Source organism: Lepidochelys kempii, chromosome 8 (assembly GCF_965140265.1).
Source record: "Lepidochelys kempii isolate rLepKem1 chromosome 8, rLepKem1.hap2, whole genome shotgun sequence".
In the NCBI taxonomy this organism is placed as follows: domain Eukaryota; kingdom Metazoa; phylum Chordata; order Testudines; family Cheloniidae; genus Lepidochelys; species Lepidochelys kempii.
In genome coordinates, this window is record NC_133263.1 from 70691519 (window position 1) to 70708753 (window position 17235).

The window sequence follows — 17235 nt, forward strand, 5'->3', positions numbered from 1 at the left end:
GAATCCACATTACAAAAACTGTCTTCACAAGCACTCTTTTGGGCAATGTCATTAAGGAGGACATCGTTTTACTGATTCTATTTCAAACAGTGATCTGTGGTTTCTGTCCCGTTCTTCAGACAGCCCTCTCTTGGGATCCAATGGGCTGTGGGCAAGATAGGCAGAGCTGGGAACCGGGTGCACAATTCCCTTAAGCCCATTGGGAATCAGTGCAGGGGTTAGACTTCACAGGAGGTCCCAGGGATGCCTGAGGTTGGGACTGTGCTTTCATGGAGCTCAAAGAGGGGGGCCCCTGAGCCAGCGTAGGGGCACAGAATCTCTGGGGATAGACCTCTCCAGAAGCCATGTCTGAGATGTGCTCAGCTCTTGGAGGATCCATGAGGTTGTGGCCTGCTTCTTTTTTGAGGTAGAGAGACACACCCCACTTCCCAGAAAGGTCACCTTTAATATTTATCAGATGGAATTGTCATGCAAACAGGAGCACAGTCAAGTACTGCTTGGGTGGGAGTGTAGAAGGGAGGGACAGCAGCATCCCCTATGCAAGTTCCCCTTTCTCCTGATCCTGTGGAAACCTCTGTGCAGGTTCTATGAGCTGTTGGGATTTCTGACTGAAAAGGGAGCGGAGCGGGAGACCAATCCCCACAGCATCACATCCCTTTATTTCCACTGGGATTGTGAAGCCTAATATAGTTATGATCTTGTCATACTGGTCGTACACTGGTTTTCTCTTAACTTAATGACATCCCTATTCCCAGAGAGCGAGACCCATGGTCCCAGAGAATAGCAAAACTCTCCTGAGAGAACTATACTGCCTTGGGAAAAGCAGCTGGTCATCAGAGAGCTGTGTGTCCTGTGATTCATACTGATTTCAACAAAGCCCTCATTTTAGAGCAGTGGTCTCCAAACTTTTTGGCTCGCACACCCCCAGGGTGACCTGCCTGAGACGGAAGAAGACTGGAAGACCTGCCGCAGGCGCGCCACCCACGGAAGAAGAATGGAAGACCTGCTGCAGGTGGGCCACGAGAGGGGAACACCAGCCGCAGACGTGCAGAGCTGCCGCCAAAGAAAAAAAAACAGTGAAGGGCCATCCGGCGGCACTACTGCTGCTGCGCCCCCCCTGGAATAATCTCGCGCACCCCAGTTTGGAGACCACTGTTTTAGAGGACGAACTTCTGCCTGTACTAATCCAAGCTCCCATGATGGATCATACCTGCAAGGTAAAACTCAGTTTCCTTTGCAGGTTTTTCCTGCATGGAGGACAATATGGCCCTTTATGAAAGTTTTTAAAAAAAACCCCAAAACCAGCAAAAACAAAACATCTCAAATTCTTCCTTCTGCATCCAGAAGCACTGAGTGAACTACTTCTTGGTTCAGTACTATCGCTGTTCAGCGGGTACCCTGGACTTTATTGTGAAAAGAAAGAACTGCATAGCAGAGTGTCTGGGAATTTCACAAATGTTTAAATTTACTACAAGTGTAACTGAGCAGAACAATATAAAGCAACTCTTTTTTCTTCCAAATATAGTGCATTTTAGGATTTAATTTTGCTTTATAATACTTTTCACAGTAGCCAAATATTTAATATTTTTCTGTAACTGTGTTATTTGCAGCAAAGCATTGCCAGTATAAAGCAAACTATTGTCATTCTAACTCTAATCTAGTTTGTTTAGATTTGTGTTATTTGGCATAGCAAATATATTAACTGGTTCTTTTTGATCACAAGTATTGATATTTGTGTTTGTTGTGTTTGTTTATTCCATAAACAGTTTATACAGCTTATTGTGTTCCAAAAAATGGCAAGACATTCAGTGGTAAATGCTCTGTGGCTTTGCAAAGTAGTCCCATGTGATATCCCAGCAATGTCATGGATTAAAATTAGAACTGGGCTGGCATTACATTTCACTTAATTGGAGTCTGTATCAGAGACAGACATTAGTAACACAGAAAAGATTCATAACCTCGCTCTGCTCTTGCATAGAAATCAATGAGTCGTGGAAAATCTGTGAATACAGCAAATGATTTAGGTAAGTTCTAAAATGCTTCCATATGTCTGGAAGTGAATGTGGGGAGGTGATCATGGGCAGGAGCTCTGGTTACAAGACAGTACATTTGCAGTTATTTTACAGCTAAAATTGTGAATGCACTTCTGAATTGCTGGCAGTTCATGATCGCTATTGTATTATCATGTCTACCAGAAAGAAGGATAAAGGGTGGGGTCAAAACGTTCTTCTTTCAGCTTTTCATAGTCTTCTCGTTACATACTTACATCTGTTTGAAAACAAAAGCCTATACTTGGGATCACATGTGTTCCATGATTTCTGTAGCTGTGCAATTTACTGAAGAATCCACCATCTGCCACAGAACCTTCAAATTTTTAGTATTACAAGTAGCATTGGAAGTCCCAGTCAGGGGCTGGGGGCCCCTTAAGTTAGGTAGCAAACACAGTTCCTGACATGACATAAGTTTATAGTACAAGAATTTGAACTGAATGTCAACTGCTGGAATGTTGTTTTCCCAGTCTCCAAACAGCCTAAAATAATAGTTATGAGAAGCAGGAACTGACTGAGCTGTCTCCATGAGAGTTAACTCTGAAGCCTACTAATAATAATTTAAATTCAGTTATGAATCATTTAACAGAAACCTTTAGCTAATGTGTATAGTCATGTTGGGTGCAAACGCAGATACTGGGATGAGGAGCAGTGCATAGCTGGTTACTGGTAAGGGCTACTGGGGTGGGGAGTTAATCCCTGAATATACATCAGGATGTTTGTGTTCATACCCATGGGGGGGAGAGAAGAAGAGGAAGATGCATCCATTCTCCATTGCAAAAAAAGCCTTAGCTACTTTTTGGGAGTGCCAAAACTAAACTACCTCTCACACCTTCCTGGGCATCAGCAGCCCCAGCTGTCAAAACCTCCATCTTCCCCTCAACAGCTTCTATTCTGACAGCACGTTAAGCATTAGCAGTGCAAAAATAGTTGGGCCAAATTCTTTTTTACATCATTGTAGCTCCAGAGGAACTTCATTCTCCAGTCTATACGTTCTTTCCAATGAGGAGCCATTTTCAAGTCTTCATTTCTTTATACTTTTTCTACCTGTTTGTATTCTTCTATATTTCTTTGATGTAAGTCCCTATATACAATCTGGCTATTGATACACCACTGCAATAATAAGAGAAAGGGAAAACATAGGAGAAAGGGAAAACATTATCAGCTTGGCTGCAGAAATATCTAGCAAGTAGGTACCAAATAGCCATTGTAGTGCAGCAGCTGGTTTGGCTCTGCCACCTTTAAAAGGCCAGCTAAAAGAAAAGCATGCTGGGAAAGATTCCTTCAGACAAGTGACTCTGCACTGGCCATTGGAAGAAAGATACTTATAGGGAAAAGATTGATATTTCCCTTTCGTTGTTGGAGGGCAAGCTGTCTATCTGGCTGGAAAAAAAACGTTCTCAGGCTTTTCAGACTGGAGCGGGGTGTTTGAGACAGTATTCCCTCTCTCTCTCCCACCAAGTAGGAGGCATTTATAATAAAAAATGAGATGCAATGTTTAGTGTGGGCTTAGCATTACTACAGAGACCTGCAAATCTATATGCCCAATCTAACCCTGCCCCAAACTTTGGGAGAGTTCAGTGCCAGATCTGAACTTCATGGTTCTAGCCCATTACTAGAATACAAAAACCCGATACAAGAGTGGCTGAGAGGAACTGTTCCAGGCAGGAGCACAGGAATGACCAGGTGTCCTTCCTGTCAGGCACCAGTACCAGAATGTTCAAGAAGCCTTCGAACAGGCTATTATTAGTAGCTGGCCTATATGGCAGCTTTCTTCCTAACCCCAGGCAATTATTGGTTGACTGATCCCCTGAAGCATAAAGGTTAACCCTTATACTTTTTAATCTTGGTTTATGTCACTGTGGATGTTCTCATAATCTGTATTAGACTCTGACCTTTTTTGAATCCTACCAAGCTCTTGGACTCAATGACAGCTCATGGCAGTGAATTCCACAGGCTAATTCTGTGCTGAGTGGAATGTATGATCTTCTCGCTGTTTTTACCTTTCAACTTAATTGAATATTGGAATTGGAAAAGGGTCAGAAAAGAGCAACAAAAATTATTAGGGGTATGGAACGGCTTCCGTATGAGGAGAGATTAATAAGACTGGGAAAAGAGACAACTAAGGGGGGATATGATAGAGGTCTATAAAGTCATGACTGGTATGGAGAAAGTAAATAAGGAAGTGTTATTTACTCCTCATAACACAAGAACTAGGGATCTCCAAATGAAATTAATAGGCAGCAGGTTTAAAACAAACAAAAGGAAGTATTTTTCCACACTATGCACAGTCAACCTGTGGAACTCCTTGCCAGAGGATGTTGTGATGGCCAAGACTATAACAGGGTTCAAAAAATAACTAGATAAGTTCATGGAAGATCGATCCCCCAAAGGCTATTAGCCAGGATGGGCAGGGATGGTGTCCCTAGCCTCTCTTTGCCAGAAGCTGGGAATGCGTGACAGGGGATGGATCACTTGATGATTACCTGTTCTGTTCATTCCCTTTGGGGCACCTGGCATTGGTCACTGTCGGAAGACAGGATACTGGGCTAGATGGACCTTTGGTCTGGCTGTTCTTCTCTCCTTATTCTTGTATTATATGACGAGGTAACTAGGAACACATGATTAAATATTCTATATACGTGACAGGAGTCAGTTGACGTGAGTTCCATCAGCTCTGCTTACTGATTGACTGTGTTTAATTAATCAAACAGGCATATCAATTTTTTTACCTTGATGTCTCCTCCTGGCATGTCCAGCTCATATGTTGGATTATAATGATGCTGGCAATCAGTGTACTACTATTCAAAAGCAGATACCTATGGCTGAACTGGAATGTGTAAGAACCATGACTGAAACTGCACCATGCATTGGCTCGTTCTCTGCTGTTAAGACACTTTGGGAAGTGAGAATTCAGAAAATAAATGAAGAACTACGGAAGGAAAAGGAATTCAGACAGAGGGCTGTAGGCAGGTATGTTCCTAAGCAGTTAGGAAGAAATGTGAAACTAAACACAGGAGATATGGTTGGTCTTTTCTGGAACATGCAAGATCCAATCCTGCAATTTTTGAGGTTTTAAAATTCTCATTGAAAGGAATCTGATTGTAGACTCAGGTCTACCGGAGAATTACGTTCAACTGAAGATAGAAATTAGTGCATCTGTTGATTTTGCTGGCATATATATCAAACTACAGTAGTGTCCACTGTCTTCATAGAGCTGCACTAGTGTTAAAGAAATTCTTCATGTTTTTATAGCACGAGTTGTTGACAAGTGCCCTCCATTTAGAAACAGTCTCCACTTAATATTATTTTGCTCTCTTAACTTTAGTTATTAGTCTATGATGACTTGCATGAACTTTACTTGAATTCAAGCGGACTTCATACATATGGATGTAAAGAAGTCAACTCTCCTTTGTCTGTGACCAGATTACTGTCTGTGGATGGATAATCTATGTTATAGCAGCTAGAGGCTGTGTAAATGAAAAGATTAAGGAAGTTTAGTGCTTCTCCCACCCATAAAAAAACTACAAGCTTCCCTTAAAATGAATGATCTTTGGGTCAGTCCCCTTACATTATTTTTTTCCCCTGTTGTTCTTGGTGAAACATTATAAAACTTGATGGAAGAAGTTAGTTTATCTCTATAAAATAATTTACTTCATACAGATTTTAAAATATGATTTCACAGAATTGCAAAACATTTTACACTACCCAAAACATTAGAATGCCTGTAAATGCTCTAAGCCAATGAACTGCTACATTTTCAGCCCTCCCAAAGTGTATCTAGCATCCCATGAAGATAAATACTTGTCTGACCTCCATGAAGGCTTCTCGCCAAAAAGAGGCAATCAAAATAGGATAGTAAATGTTGCTCATATTAATAGCTGCACAACTAAAAAGAGTTCTTTGTTTTGTAGACTGACGCTTGTCTGGGAAGAAAGAGTCAGTTTAGCCAAGCTCAAAGAAAAAGTCATCACTGAAGATGGAAGGGTTATATTAAAGATAGAACAAGAAGAATGGAAGGTAATATTAATAGGAAATTGTTTGGGTTGCATGGTTAGTGATTACAGAGTTAAGCTATTTTACATCTTTAGCCCAGCTTATATTACTTTTATATTATATTATATTATATTACTTATCTTACTTTTCCTCTATTAAGTACCCACAATATGCTCAGCACAGTACACAGATGATCAGGGACAGAGAGTTGAATTATTGCTGTGAATGTAAATAAAACCTGATTGTATTGAAACTAAACTTGCTTATTCTAACAGAAGAATATTGAATGCTAAGTAATTTCACCACTAACCCACAGCCCAGAAAGTCTTCCAACATGAAGAGGAAAACTTAATGGTATTTTATGTCTTATGCATTTCATTCAAGAAGTATTAATTTTGCTAATGCCCCAGAACTACACAGATATATATTGTAATGTGAAAGTCACGTGTTGTAAACGTGAAAATGAAAAGATTTCTTGGGGTTTTTTCTCTTCTCTTTCTAAGGGTGAAATTCATCCAATGGCATAGAGGCTCTCAGAACAGTGGGACCACTATGGTTCCAGTGCATGAAAGGTGGGCAGCTGCAGAGTATGTGGCAGGGTGGACCCTGCAGGTTGCAGTACTGGCTTTATGCTAGTTCCAGTGTCCACCATGAAGGAGAAGTTGAAGACAAGATGCCTGAGCCAATTTTCCTGTTAAGTCATTGGGAATCTTTCCATTGGCACTGATGGGAGTTGGATCAGGTACAGGCTGGTGAAGGTGTGACTTCAGCTTACACTGTAACAGCCATGGTGCCTGCTCCAGTCCAGGGAGGTGATATGTCTTACACAGCAGTTTGGGAAAGATTTAATTCCCTACAAACCACAGTCCCTCCATCCCACACAAATCCTGTATAACCCACTCAGAGCATTGAATTTCAAACTAAATTACTAAATCTATTCTATAATCATTTTATAGCAAGCAATTATTTAGAAATGTTGTACAATCTTGGAAGTTATAGGTATATAAAATATACCTTTTTAAACATAAAACATGTAAATACATTCTACAGTGCAGTTACCTAACAATGTCATTTTGTTTTGAACAGATGTTATAAAATCCACATGACAGACACTAAACATCATTTAAGTTCAAACATTTTTGTTTGTTTTGGTTCTGGGATCTTGCATTGCTGTCTTAGCAGTGCAGGTGCCTAAGTTCTGGGTGCAAACAGAAGGGCTGGTTATTCTTGAGGTGTAATGGGAATTAATTTTTGCATGTTATATGGTCTACTGATCAGAAAAACAAAACTGTTTCCTTCCTCTCTAGCGTAACTCTAAATGTCCATTTTTCCAAAATCTTCCTATACTAACAATTAGTCTATTGTCATTCCATAAACTCAGTGGAATTTCCTTCTGATTTTATTTTTTATTATTTTTATATGTTACCTTCTTGCTTACTGAAACTGAACCACCTCCAGGAATGGCAGCTTCACAGAATTAGTTTGGTGAAAATTCCTGAATTCATTGGAAGGTTTCAAAATCTCATTGTACTGGACCTATCCCGAAATGCCATTGAAAAGGTACCTAAAGAGATTGGTAAGTGGTATTTAAAAACAACAACAAAAACAAGCCATTCTATGTTACTGGGGGTATGTCTACACTACGAAATTAGGTCGATTTTATACAGTCGATTGCGTATGTCTCCACTAAGCGCATTAAGTCGGCGGAGTGCGTCCTCACTACCGTGGCTAGGATCGACTTACAGAGCTATCCCACAGTTTCTGCAGTCTCTGCTGCCCATTGGAATTCTGGGTTAAGCTCCCAGTGCCTGATGGGGCAAATACATTGTTGCAGGTGGTTTTGGGTATGTCTTAAGTCGCCCCTCCCTCCGTGAAAGCAACGGTAGACAATCATTTTGTGCCTTTTTTCCTGGGTTACCCGTGCAGACGCCATACCACTGCAAGCATGGAGCACGCTCAGCTCACCGTCACCGCTGCTGTTGTGAGCATTGTAAACACATTGCGCATTATCCTGGAGTATACACAGAACCAGGCTAAGAGATGCTAGCAAGAGGAGGATTTTGATGAGGACATGGACACAGATGTTCCTGAAAGCATGGGCTGTGGCAATTGGGACCTCATGGTGGCAGTGGGGCTGGTTGATACAGTGGAACACCGATTCTGGGCCAGGCAAACAAGCGCAGACTGGTGGGACCACATAGTGTTGCAGGTATGGGATGATTCACAGTGGCTGTGAAACTTTTGCACGCATAAGGCCACTTTCCTGGAACTCTGTGAGTTGCTGTCCCCCACCCTGAAGTGCAGGAATACCAAGATGAGAGCTGCCCTGACAGTTGAGAAGCGAGTGGCGATAGCCATGTGGAAGCTTGCAACGCCAGACAGCTACCAGTCAGTCGGGAATCAATTTGGAGTGGGCAAGTCTACTGTGGGGGCTGCTGTGATCCAAGCAGCCAATGCAATCATTGATGTTCTGTTATCAAGGGTAGTACCTCTGGGAAATGTGCTGGTCATACTGGATGGCTTTGCTGCAATGGGGTTCCCAAACTGTGGTGGGGCGATAGACAGAACGCATATCCCCATCTTGGCATTGGACCACCTTGCCAACCAGTATGTGAACCCCAAGGGGTACTTCTCAATGGTGCTGCAAGCACTGGTGGATCACAAGGGACATTTCACCGACATCAACGTGGGATGGCCAAGAAAGATGAATGACGCTCGCATATTTAGGAACTCCGGGCTGTTCAAGCAGCTGCAAGAAGGGACTTACTTCCCAGACCAGAAAATTACCATTGGGATGTTGAAATGCCAATAGTTATCCTTGGGGATCCAGCCTACCCCTTGCTCCCATGGCTCATGAAGCCTTACACAGGCAGCCTGGACAGTAGTAAGGAGCAGTTCAACTATAGGCTGAGCAAGAGCAGAATGGTGGAAGAATGTGCCTTTGGATGTTTAAAAGCTTGCTGGCGCTGTTTGCTGACTAGATCAGACCTCAACGCAACCAACATTCCTATTGTTATTGCTGCTTGCTGTGTGCTCCATAATATCTGTGAGAGTAAGGGGGAAGACATTTATGACAGGGTGGGAGGTTGAGGCAAATTGCCTGGTGTCCGATTTTGAGCAGCCAGACAGCAGGGTAATTAGAAGAGCATGGCAAGGCGCACTGTGCATCAGAGAGGCTTTGAAAACCAGTTTCATGACTGGCCAGGCTTCGGTGTGTCAGTTGTGTGTGTTTCTTCTTGATGCAAACCCACCCCCTTTGCTCATTTTAATTCCCTGTAAGCCAACCACCCTCCCCACTTCTAAATAAAGTAACTATTGTTTTGAAACCATGCATTCTTTCTTTATTAATTAAAACAAAAATGAGATAACGGACAAGGTAGCCCAGGTGGGGTGCGGGAGAAGGGAAGGACAAGGCCACATTGTTTATTGTAGCCACGCTAAAAATCAAACTGTTTGAATGACAGCCTTCTGTTGCTTGGGCCATCCTCTGGAGTGGAGTGGCTGGGTGCGCAGAGCCTCGCCCCCCATGTTTTTGGGCATCTGGGTGAGGTGGCCATGGAACTTGGGGAGGACGGCATGCGGTTATGCAGCAGGGGTCTGTGCTCTTGTTGGCTTTCCTGCAGCTCCAACAGATGCTTCATCATCTCCGTTTGCTCCCCCAACAGACACTTCATCATGTCCAAAAAGAAAAGGAGTACTTGTGGCACCTTAGAGACTAACAAATTTATTTGCGCATAAGCTTTCGTGAGCTACAGCTCACTTCATCGGATGCACTGTAGCTCACGAAAGCTTATCCTCAAATAAATCTGTTAGTCTCTAAGGTGCCACAAGTACTCCTTTTCTTTTTGCAAATACAGACTAACATGGCTGCTACTCTGAAACCTTTCATCATGTCCGTTTGCTCCCCCATTAGCCTCAGCATCGCGTCCTGCCTCTGCTCTTTGCGCTCACTTAATTCTTTCCTGGTCTCTGCCACTGAATGCCTCCATGTATTAAGCTGTGCCCTATCAGTACGGGAGGACTGCATGAGCTCGGAAAACATGTCATTGCGAGTGCGTTTTTTTTGCCTTCTAATCTGCGATAGCCTCTGGGACGGAGATGATAGGGGGAGCGTAGAAACATTTGCACCTGGGAAGAGATAAAAAGGGAGAGTAAAATTTAAGATGATACATTTCAGAGAACAAAAGGGAGACTCTTCCACAGTGAGTCAAGCAATTCACAGCAGACAGCACATATGCTTTAGATACAAGGTCCCATTTGACCGTTTATAGTGCGCACCTGCCGGTAGGGTGACACATCACACACGGCTGGGCAACAGAATTCGGTTTCCAGTCAGCCATGGTAAGCCTTTTGATACGCAGGGTTGGCTTCTTATGCCTTCATAACATGTGGGAATGTTTTCAAACTGCAGTGCCCTCCTTTCCCAGAGCAAGCAATGGATTGGGTTTCACATTTAAAAGGAGGGGTTGCGGTTTTCGGGTGGATGTGCAGCACACGCCTCCCCCCACCCCACCATGTGTCTGTTCTCCAGGATGATCCCTTTTAGCCAAGCGCAAACAGCCCAGCATGAACAGGGTCCTTTTACTGTTCCCTTACAAAAATTCCCCTATTTCAACCAGGTGACCATGAATGATATCACTCTACTGAGGCTAACACAGAAAGATATAGACCGAATGTTGCTTGAATGCGACCAAAACCCAGGACCATTTGCTGCCATGCTTTGTGCTGCAGTGATTCCAGAATACTTGGTGTGGTAAAGTGTCATACCGTGGAGGAGGAAATAAGGCAGCCCTCCCCAGAAACCTTCTGCAAAGGCTTTCAGAGTACCTCCAGGAGATCATCCCAATTCTTCAGGGCAAATCAAACATTAAACACAATTGCTTTTAAACCCTGTACTGTAGTTACAAATGTTCACTCACCAGAGGTGCCTTCTCTGGCTTTGGGGTCGGGGATCCCGCTAGGGAGGGTATTGGCTCCAGGGTGATGAAAAGGTCCTGGCTGCTGGGGAGAACGGATTCACCGCTTGCCTGCTGTGCATTCTCCTCCTCCTCATCCCCCAAATCCTCCTCCCTGTTGTGTGAGACTCCCCCCTTGGAGGTGTCGACAGACCGTGGTGGGGTAGTGGTAGGATCCCCTCCTAGAATGCCATGCAGCTGATCATAGAAGCGGCATGTATGGGGCTCTGACCCGGAGCAACCGTTTGCCTCCTTTGTCTTTTGGTAGGCTTGCCTGAGCTCCTTAACTTTCAAGCAGCACTGCTGTGTGTCCCTATTGTAGCCTCTGTCCAACATGCCCTGTGAGATTTTGGCAAATATATTTGCATTTCTTCTTTTTGATCGGAGTTTGGCCTGCACAGATGCTTCTCCCCATACAGCAATCAGATCCAGTGTCTCCCTTTTGGTCCATGCTGGAGCTCGTTTGCAATTCTGGGGGGACTGCATGGTCACCAGTGCTGCTGAGTTTGCCACACTGACCAAACAGGAAATGAAATTCAAAAGTTCCTGGGGCTTTTCCTGTGTACCTGGCTAGTGCATCAGAGTTCAAAGTGCTGTCCAGAGCAGTCACAATGGAGCACTCTGGGATAGCTCCCAGAGGCCAATACCGTCGATTTGCGTCCACATTACCCCAAATTCGACCCAGCAAGGTCTATTTTAGCGCTACTTCCCTCGTCAGGGAGGAGTACAAAAGTCCATTTTAAGAGCCCTTTAGGTCGATGGAATGGGGTTGGTTGTGTGAACGCAGTCATTCTTAAATCGACCTAATGCGGCTAAATTCGACCTAACCCCATAGTGTAGACCAGGCCTCAGTTGGAGCACTGCTTCTGGATTAAGCAGCTGTCACACCAAATCCCATAATTTTCATTAACTGCGTCTTTATTTCAAGTAGACCAAGAGCACTCACACTACGCTAATGAGCCAACACAATACAGTAAGGTTTAACCCCTGTACTTCACAGCTGAAAGGTTTAATTTATTCCTCAGACCCAATATTCAGGTGCATTCTCTTTGATTATTGCCTTTGCAGGCCAACTGCCTAACCTCCAAGAGCTGCTTCTCAGTTATAATAAAATTAAGTCTGTTCCGAAAGAGCTAAGTAACTGCATCAGCCTGGGAAGACTGGAACTGGCTGTGAACAGGGATATCTGTGACCTTCCACTTCAGGTTTGAGAAGAACCATTACTTTTATTTATAGGTATCTATTAAATGTTTTCACTAGCTAAAAAAATTATTCTCAGGAAAAAAATGTGAACTTCTGTTTTCTTCTAGACTTTAAAATGACATAGTACACTTCCACTGGAAAGTCTTGCACGAACTGTCCAACAGATGGGTTGTTTTCACTTTATTTTTAAAACATTGATTTTACAAATATTTAACAATATGCATAAACTTTGTTTATATGAGTAGTTCCATGGGAGCCAATGGGACTAACCATATGAGTAACTAAATTTTGGCAGGAACTGAGCCTAATTTTGCAAAGGCTTACAGGGGAGTATATAAATAATAGGCCAGCAGCTTAGCTGGTGTAAACTGGCATCAGGCCATTGATTTTAATTAAACTATGCTGTTTTACACCAGCTGAGGATCTGGTCCACTGGCTCAAGTATGACCTTAGAGAAGTCACCTTTAAGGGTGAGAGCATAGTTCAGGGTGGCCAAACTGTGGCTCGCGAATCATAGGTGGCTATTTTACAGTTAAAGTGTGGCTCGCGGATCCCCCATATCCTCTGCCTACCAGACTGGGGTTGGGGGGGAGCTTGGGGCTTCTGCCCTGCGGCAGGGAGGTTGGGCTAGGGGCTTCTACCTCGTGGGGCATGCTTGCCAGCACTTGGAGCTTCAGCAGAAGCGGGGCTGAAGCCCTGAGCTCTGCCAGGCAGCTCCTGCGTGGCTGAAGCCCTGAGCCTCGGCAGGCGCATCCCATCTCTTGAACTTCTGAAGATTGTCATGTGGCTTGGAGGGTGAGTAAGTTTGGCCACCCTGGTATAGTTCATTCCCTCCCCATTCAATTACTGGTCTCTCTACAAAGACTGCTGCTTGTGATAGTGATTTGTGTGATACAGACAGCTGCATGTGCACAAGGAAGTGAATTAACTCCTTTCGCAGATACAGAACAGCTGAGTGTAATAACTTTTGCTCTCTGCTTACCTGGGCTGAATCATAACCGATGACATACATGTGAAAAGGGATCCATATCTCCGTATCAGTCCCATGGCTACAAAGTAACCAAATACTTCTGATATTTATTTGTTACAAAAATTATAGCACTGACAGGTATTAAAGTAACCTCAATTCCCACAGACTTTACTGGAGACTGAGGGTGCTCAGTGCCTTGCAGAATTAAGTCCAAACATTAAGTCTGTAAAACTGACAAATGGGCAGCTTTAAAATAAATAAATATAGAATATTAACTGAATACCAGACATTACCAAATTTATCTGGTTGTTGTTTGACTAGCAATGTTAGCAATATTTTATAATAGGGTGACCAGACGTCCTGATTTTATAGGGACAGTCCTGATATTTGGGGCTTTGTCTTTTATAGGCTCCTATTACCTCCCACTCCCTGTCCCAATTTTTCACACTTGCTGTCCGGTCACCCTATTTTATGAAGTCAACTGAATGTTTCCTGACAAAAAAAAAATTTTAAGACTCTAGACCAGATTCTTATTTATACTGAAGTCCCTTTACATCACTGGAGCAATAGTGTAAATGAGATTCTGGCCCTCTGTCTCATCTCATACAACTCAGAATCACTTGTCTGGCATGGATTCCAGAACATGTTGTATTTTCAGAATTTTTCTGTCTTTGTGGCCAAGATGGTTAAATAGCAGCTCTGATAGAACACCACTTAATGCACATTTGTACAGACTGTGCAGTAAGGAATCATATTAATGAGTCTTCCCTTTTCTATTTAGCTCAGTGACCTAAAGAAGCTTTACCATGTAGATCTGAGTATGAACCAGTTTACTACCATCCCTTCAGCTCTCCTGAACATGCCAAGTCTAGAATGGTTAGACATGGGGAGCAACAAACTTCAGCAACTTCCTGATACCATTGACAGGTAAAAAAAACATTCTTAGTTTTAATTCCACTGCACTGAAAATCTAGTTACCCAACTCTGTTCTAAAATATTAACAAGTATCAAAGTTGACTTTATAACAAAATAAAGCAAGCTACTTAACATTGTGCTGCTTATTCTAAAATGGCATCATCTACTTATACTGTTAAAATAACTGGAATATCTCAAAGCAGAATATTTCATTACGAGAACTAATTTTTTTTTTGTTCAGAAGGAAAATTGCTTGTAACTGAGTTGATACTTCATAAGACATTAAATTCCTGTTGTCAAGTTAAATCTTGCTGTAGAAATTTTCAACTCTGAAACCTATCTTTAACCTGTGTTCCTAAGATTAATGTCCTTTTTAGACAATCAATGCATCCCTATGTTAAAATATAATTTAAAAAAAGTTGATTTTTCTTGAATATATATCTACATGTGTTCTACATAATTGTTCTAGGTTTGCCATATTTGGTAATTTTGTGACTGTGGGAGAAAAGGCTTTCAAATGTATCACACTGTATCATCAAAATTTCCACCAATCAGTGGTGTGGAGCTGGGGAGGGCAGCACATCCCTTCTACTATGCCGTAGGGTGACACCATTGAACATGTGCATGAGCCAAGGATGCAGATGCCAATTTCTGCATCCCCTTCAAACTTAGTCATCCCACTAGTTAGCCCAGCTCTCTGTTAAACTGTACAAACTACATGTTCAACATAGGAACCGTTTTAAGAAGTGATATAAATAAAGTTCAGATGAAATCACTGAAATTATGATTCTGTAGATTTTATGAATCAAATGACACCTCCCTTACCTTTCTGTCATTAACTTGCCCACAGAATTACACATGCTCCAAGACTGTTAAGCGTTACTGCATTCTTTATATCAGATACATGACTGTTGAAGTGAATCAACTCCTTTAAATTAATAGTTAATCATCAAGTATTCCCTAATGCTGGATTAATTGTAGAAACCTCTACTTCTACAGAATGGAGAACCTACATACTTTATGGCTCCAACGGAATGAAATAACCCATTTACCAGAAACCATCAGTAATATGAAAAATCTGAGTACGCTTGTCCTCAGCAACAACAAACTCCGGGATATTCCTGCTTGCATGCAACAAATGACAAATCTCAGGTAAAATATCAACAACACTGCAGGCACCTGAAGGCTGCCTTTAAAAATTCCCCTACATCATATGGTGCAGACTGCTGTATAACAAAGAGGAGATAGGGAGCCAGATCCTCAGCTGGTGTGAACTTGTATAGCTCCATTGAAATCAGTGGAACTACAGATTTATGCCAGGTGAGAATCTGGCCCAGAAAGTTTTGTGACAGTATTGAGTTCCTTCATTTCACCAAATGGATTTATTGCAAATGTAAATATTTAGAGTCCCAAAGATTAAAGGAATCTTTAGGCTCTTCTTGATCTGTGAGGGTTGTGGATGCTGGCTTTCAGTGGAACAGTTGGGCATCACTATTTTAGCCTCTCTCATAACACAAGAACAAGGGACAAAAATTGAAAAGCAACAATTAGAAACTAATAAAAGGAGAACTTTTTATAAAACATACATTTCACCTGGGGAATTCACTGCCACAAGGTATCAGTGAGGTCAAGAACCTAAAATCCTTCAAAAAAGGATGTTAGGATATGAATGAGAATATCTGTTTATATTTGAGGATAAAAATGTGTGAGCTATAAATCTTAATGCTTCAAGATGCTAACTAGGAACTGATAGGGGAAAACTCATTTCGAATCCTCATGGGCAGATTGTTTTTTTATTCACTATGGCAGGGTTCTTGTTGCTTTCTCTTAAGTATTTGGTATTCACCATTCTCAGAGACAGGATACCAGACTAAGGCTATGTCTCCACTGAAAGCTGAGGGTGTAATTCCCAGCTTGCGTACACGTACCTGAGCAAGTGCTGCTTGAGCTACTACGATAAAAATAGCAGTGCAGCCAGGTAGCATGAGCGGGGGCTCGGGATAGCCAGTTGAGTTCATACCCACCTGGTCTGATGCAGTATGGCAAATCCTAAGTTTCAAGTTATCTGGGGATGCTACTATATCTAGGGATGCATAAACTCTGCAGCAGGTTTTCATGACCAAAAATAAAAATTCTCATGTGCAATAGATCTAATTTTAATATTTTGTTCTGGTTTCAGAGTGAACATTTGCTTCTGTATCCGGATGTCAAAATATTATGAAAATGTATAACATTATCTTACTGTGCAGTACAAACATGTACTTAAATAAACATAGGGATAGTAAGAACACCAGAATTTGTTCACTGGAGATCCTAGATTTGCTTGAACTGGCCTTGGCACTGATCACAGGTACTAAGGCCTATATTTTCAAGTGTGTGCACAAAATATTAAACATGATAGGGATTCCTTGTTAAACTGTACAAACTACAAGTTTGGTACAGAAACCATTTTAAGAAGTGATGTAAATAATGTTCAGATGAAGACTATTTCTAAATCAGTTAAGAAAAACACATAACACACTACCATTAAGTAGAGAAACTACTTGAAAGATAATGTCCTGAGAAATTGCCCTTAATTACATTTTCTTTTGCTGAAGCACTGTTCAGTGAAGCCTAATTTAGTTTTCAAACAGTTATTCTCTGTTGGGGGGGAAAGGACCTCCGAGAGTCATGTTTTCTGTTGAATTACCAGATTTGTCAACTTCAGAGACAACCCACTGCAGCTGCAGGTAACACTTCCCCCATGCAAGAATACTGAAGAGGAGGAGGAACGGGAACTGTTTGGTATTCAGTTCATGCATATGTATATTCAAGAGTCACTCAGCAGAGCAGGTATGAGATTTGTATTGCCTGTAACTAGAGTATGAATAATAAATATTAGAAAACATTAAAATGCAGTCAAGCAGAATTAGGGTGTATCTACACTGGAGCTGGAAGGTGTGAATTCCAGCTTGAGGAGACATACATGAGCTAACATGCTAAGAACAGAAATGTAGTTACCCCGAATATGATCCTGGTACATACTTAACTAACAAGCCTTTCCTGCCATGTGTTCCACTGTGGTGACACTTCTATTTTTAGCTCACTAGCTTAATCACAGCTAGAACAGATATGTCTCCTTGAACTGGAAGTTACACCTTCCAGCTCC

At 42.1% G+C, this 17235-nt stretch overlaps 1 protein-coding gene across 1 annotated transcript; it reads left to right on the plus strand.

The window, feature by feature from the left end:
• The first annotated feature begins 333 nt into the window (after positions 1–333).
• LRRC39 (leucine rich repeat containing 39) lies at positions 334–16978 on the plus strand. Its single transcript, XM_073358295.1, is given in 9 exon segments — positions 334–1217; positions 1767–2024; positions 4763–5021; positions 5963–6068; positions 7464–7620; positions 12068–12204; positions 13954–14099; positions 15087–15239; positions 16780–16978. Coding segments are annotated over 7 exon segments (1107 nt in total). The 5' UTR covers positions 334–1217; positions 1767–2024; positions 4763–4812.
• Positions 16979–17235: the final 257 nt, after the last annotated feature.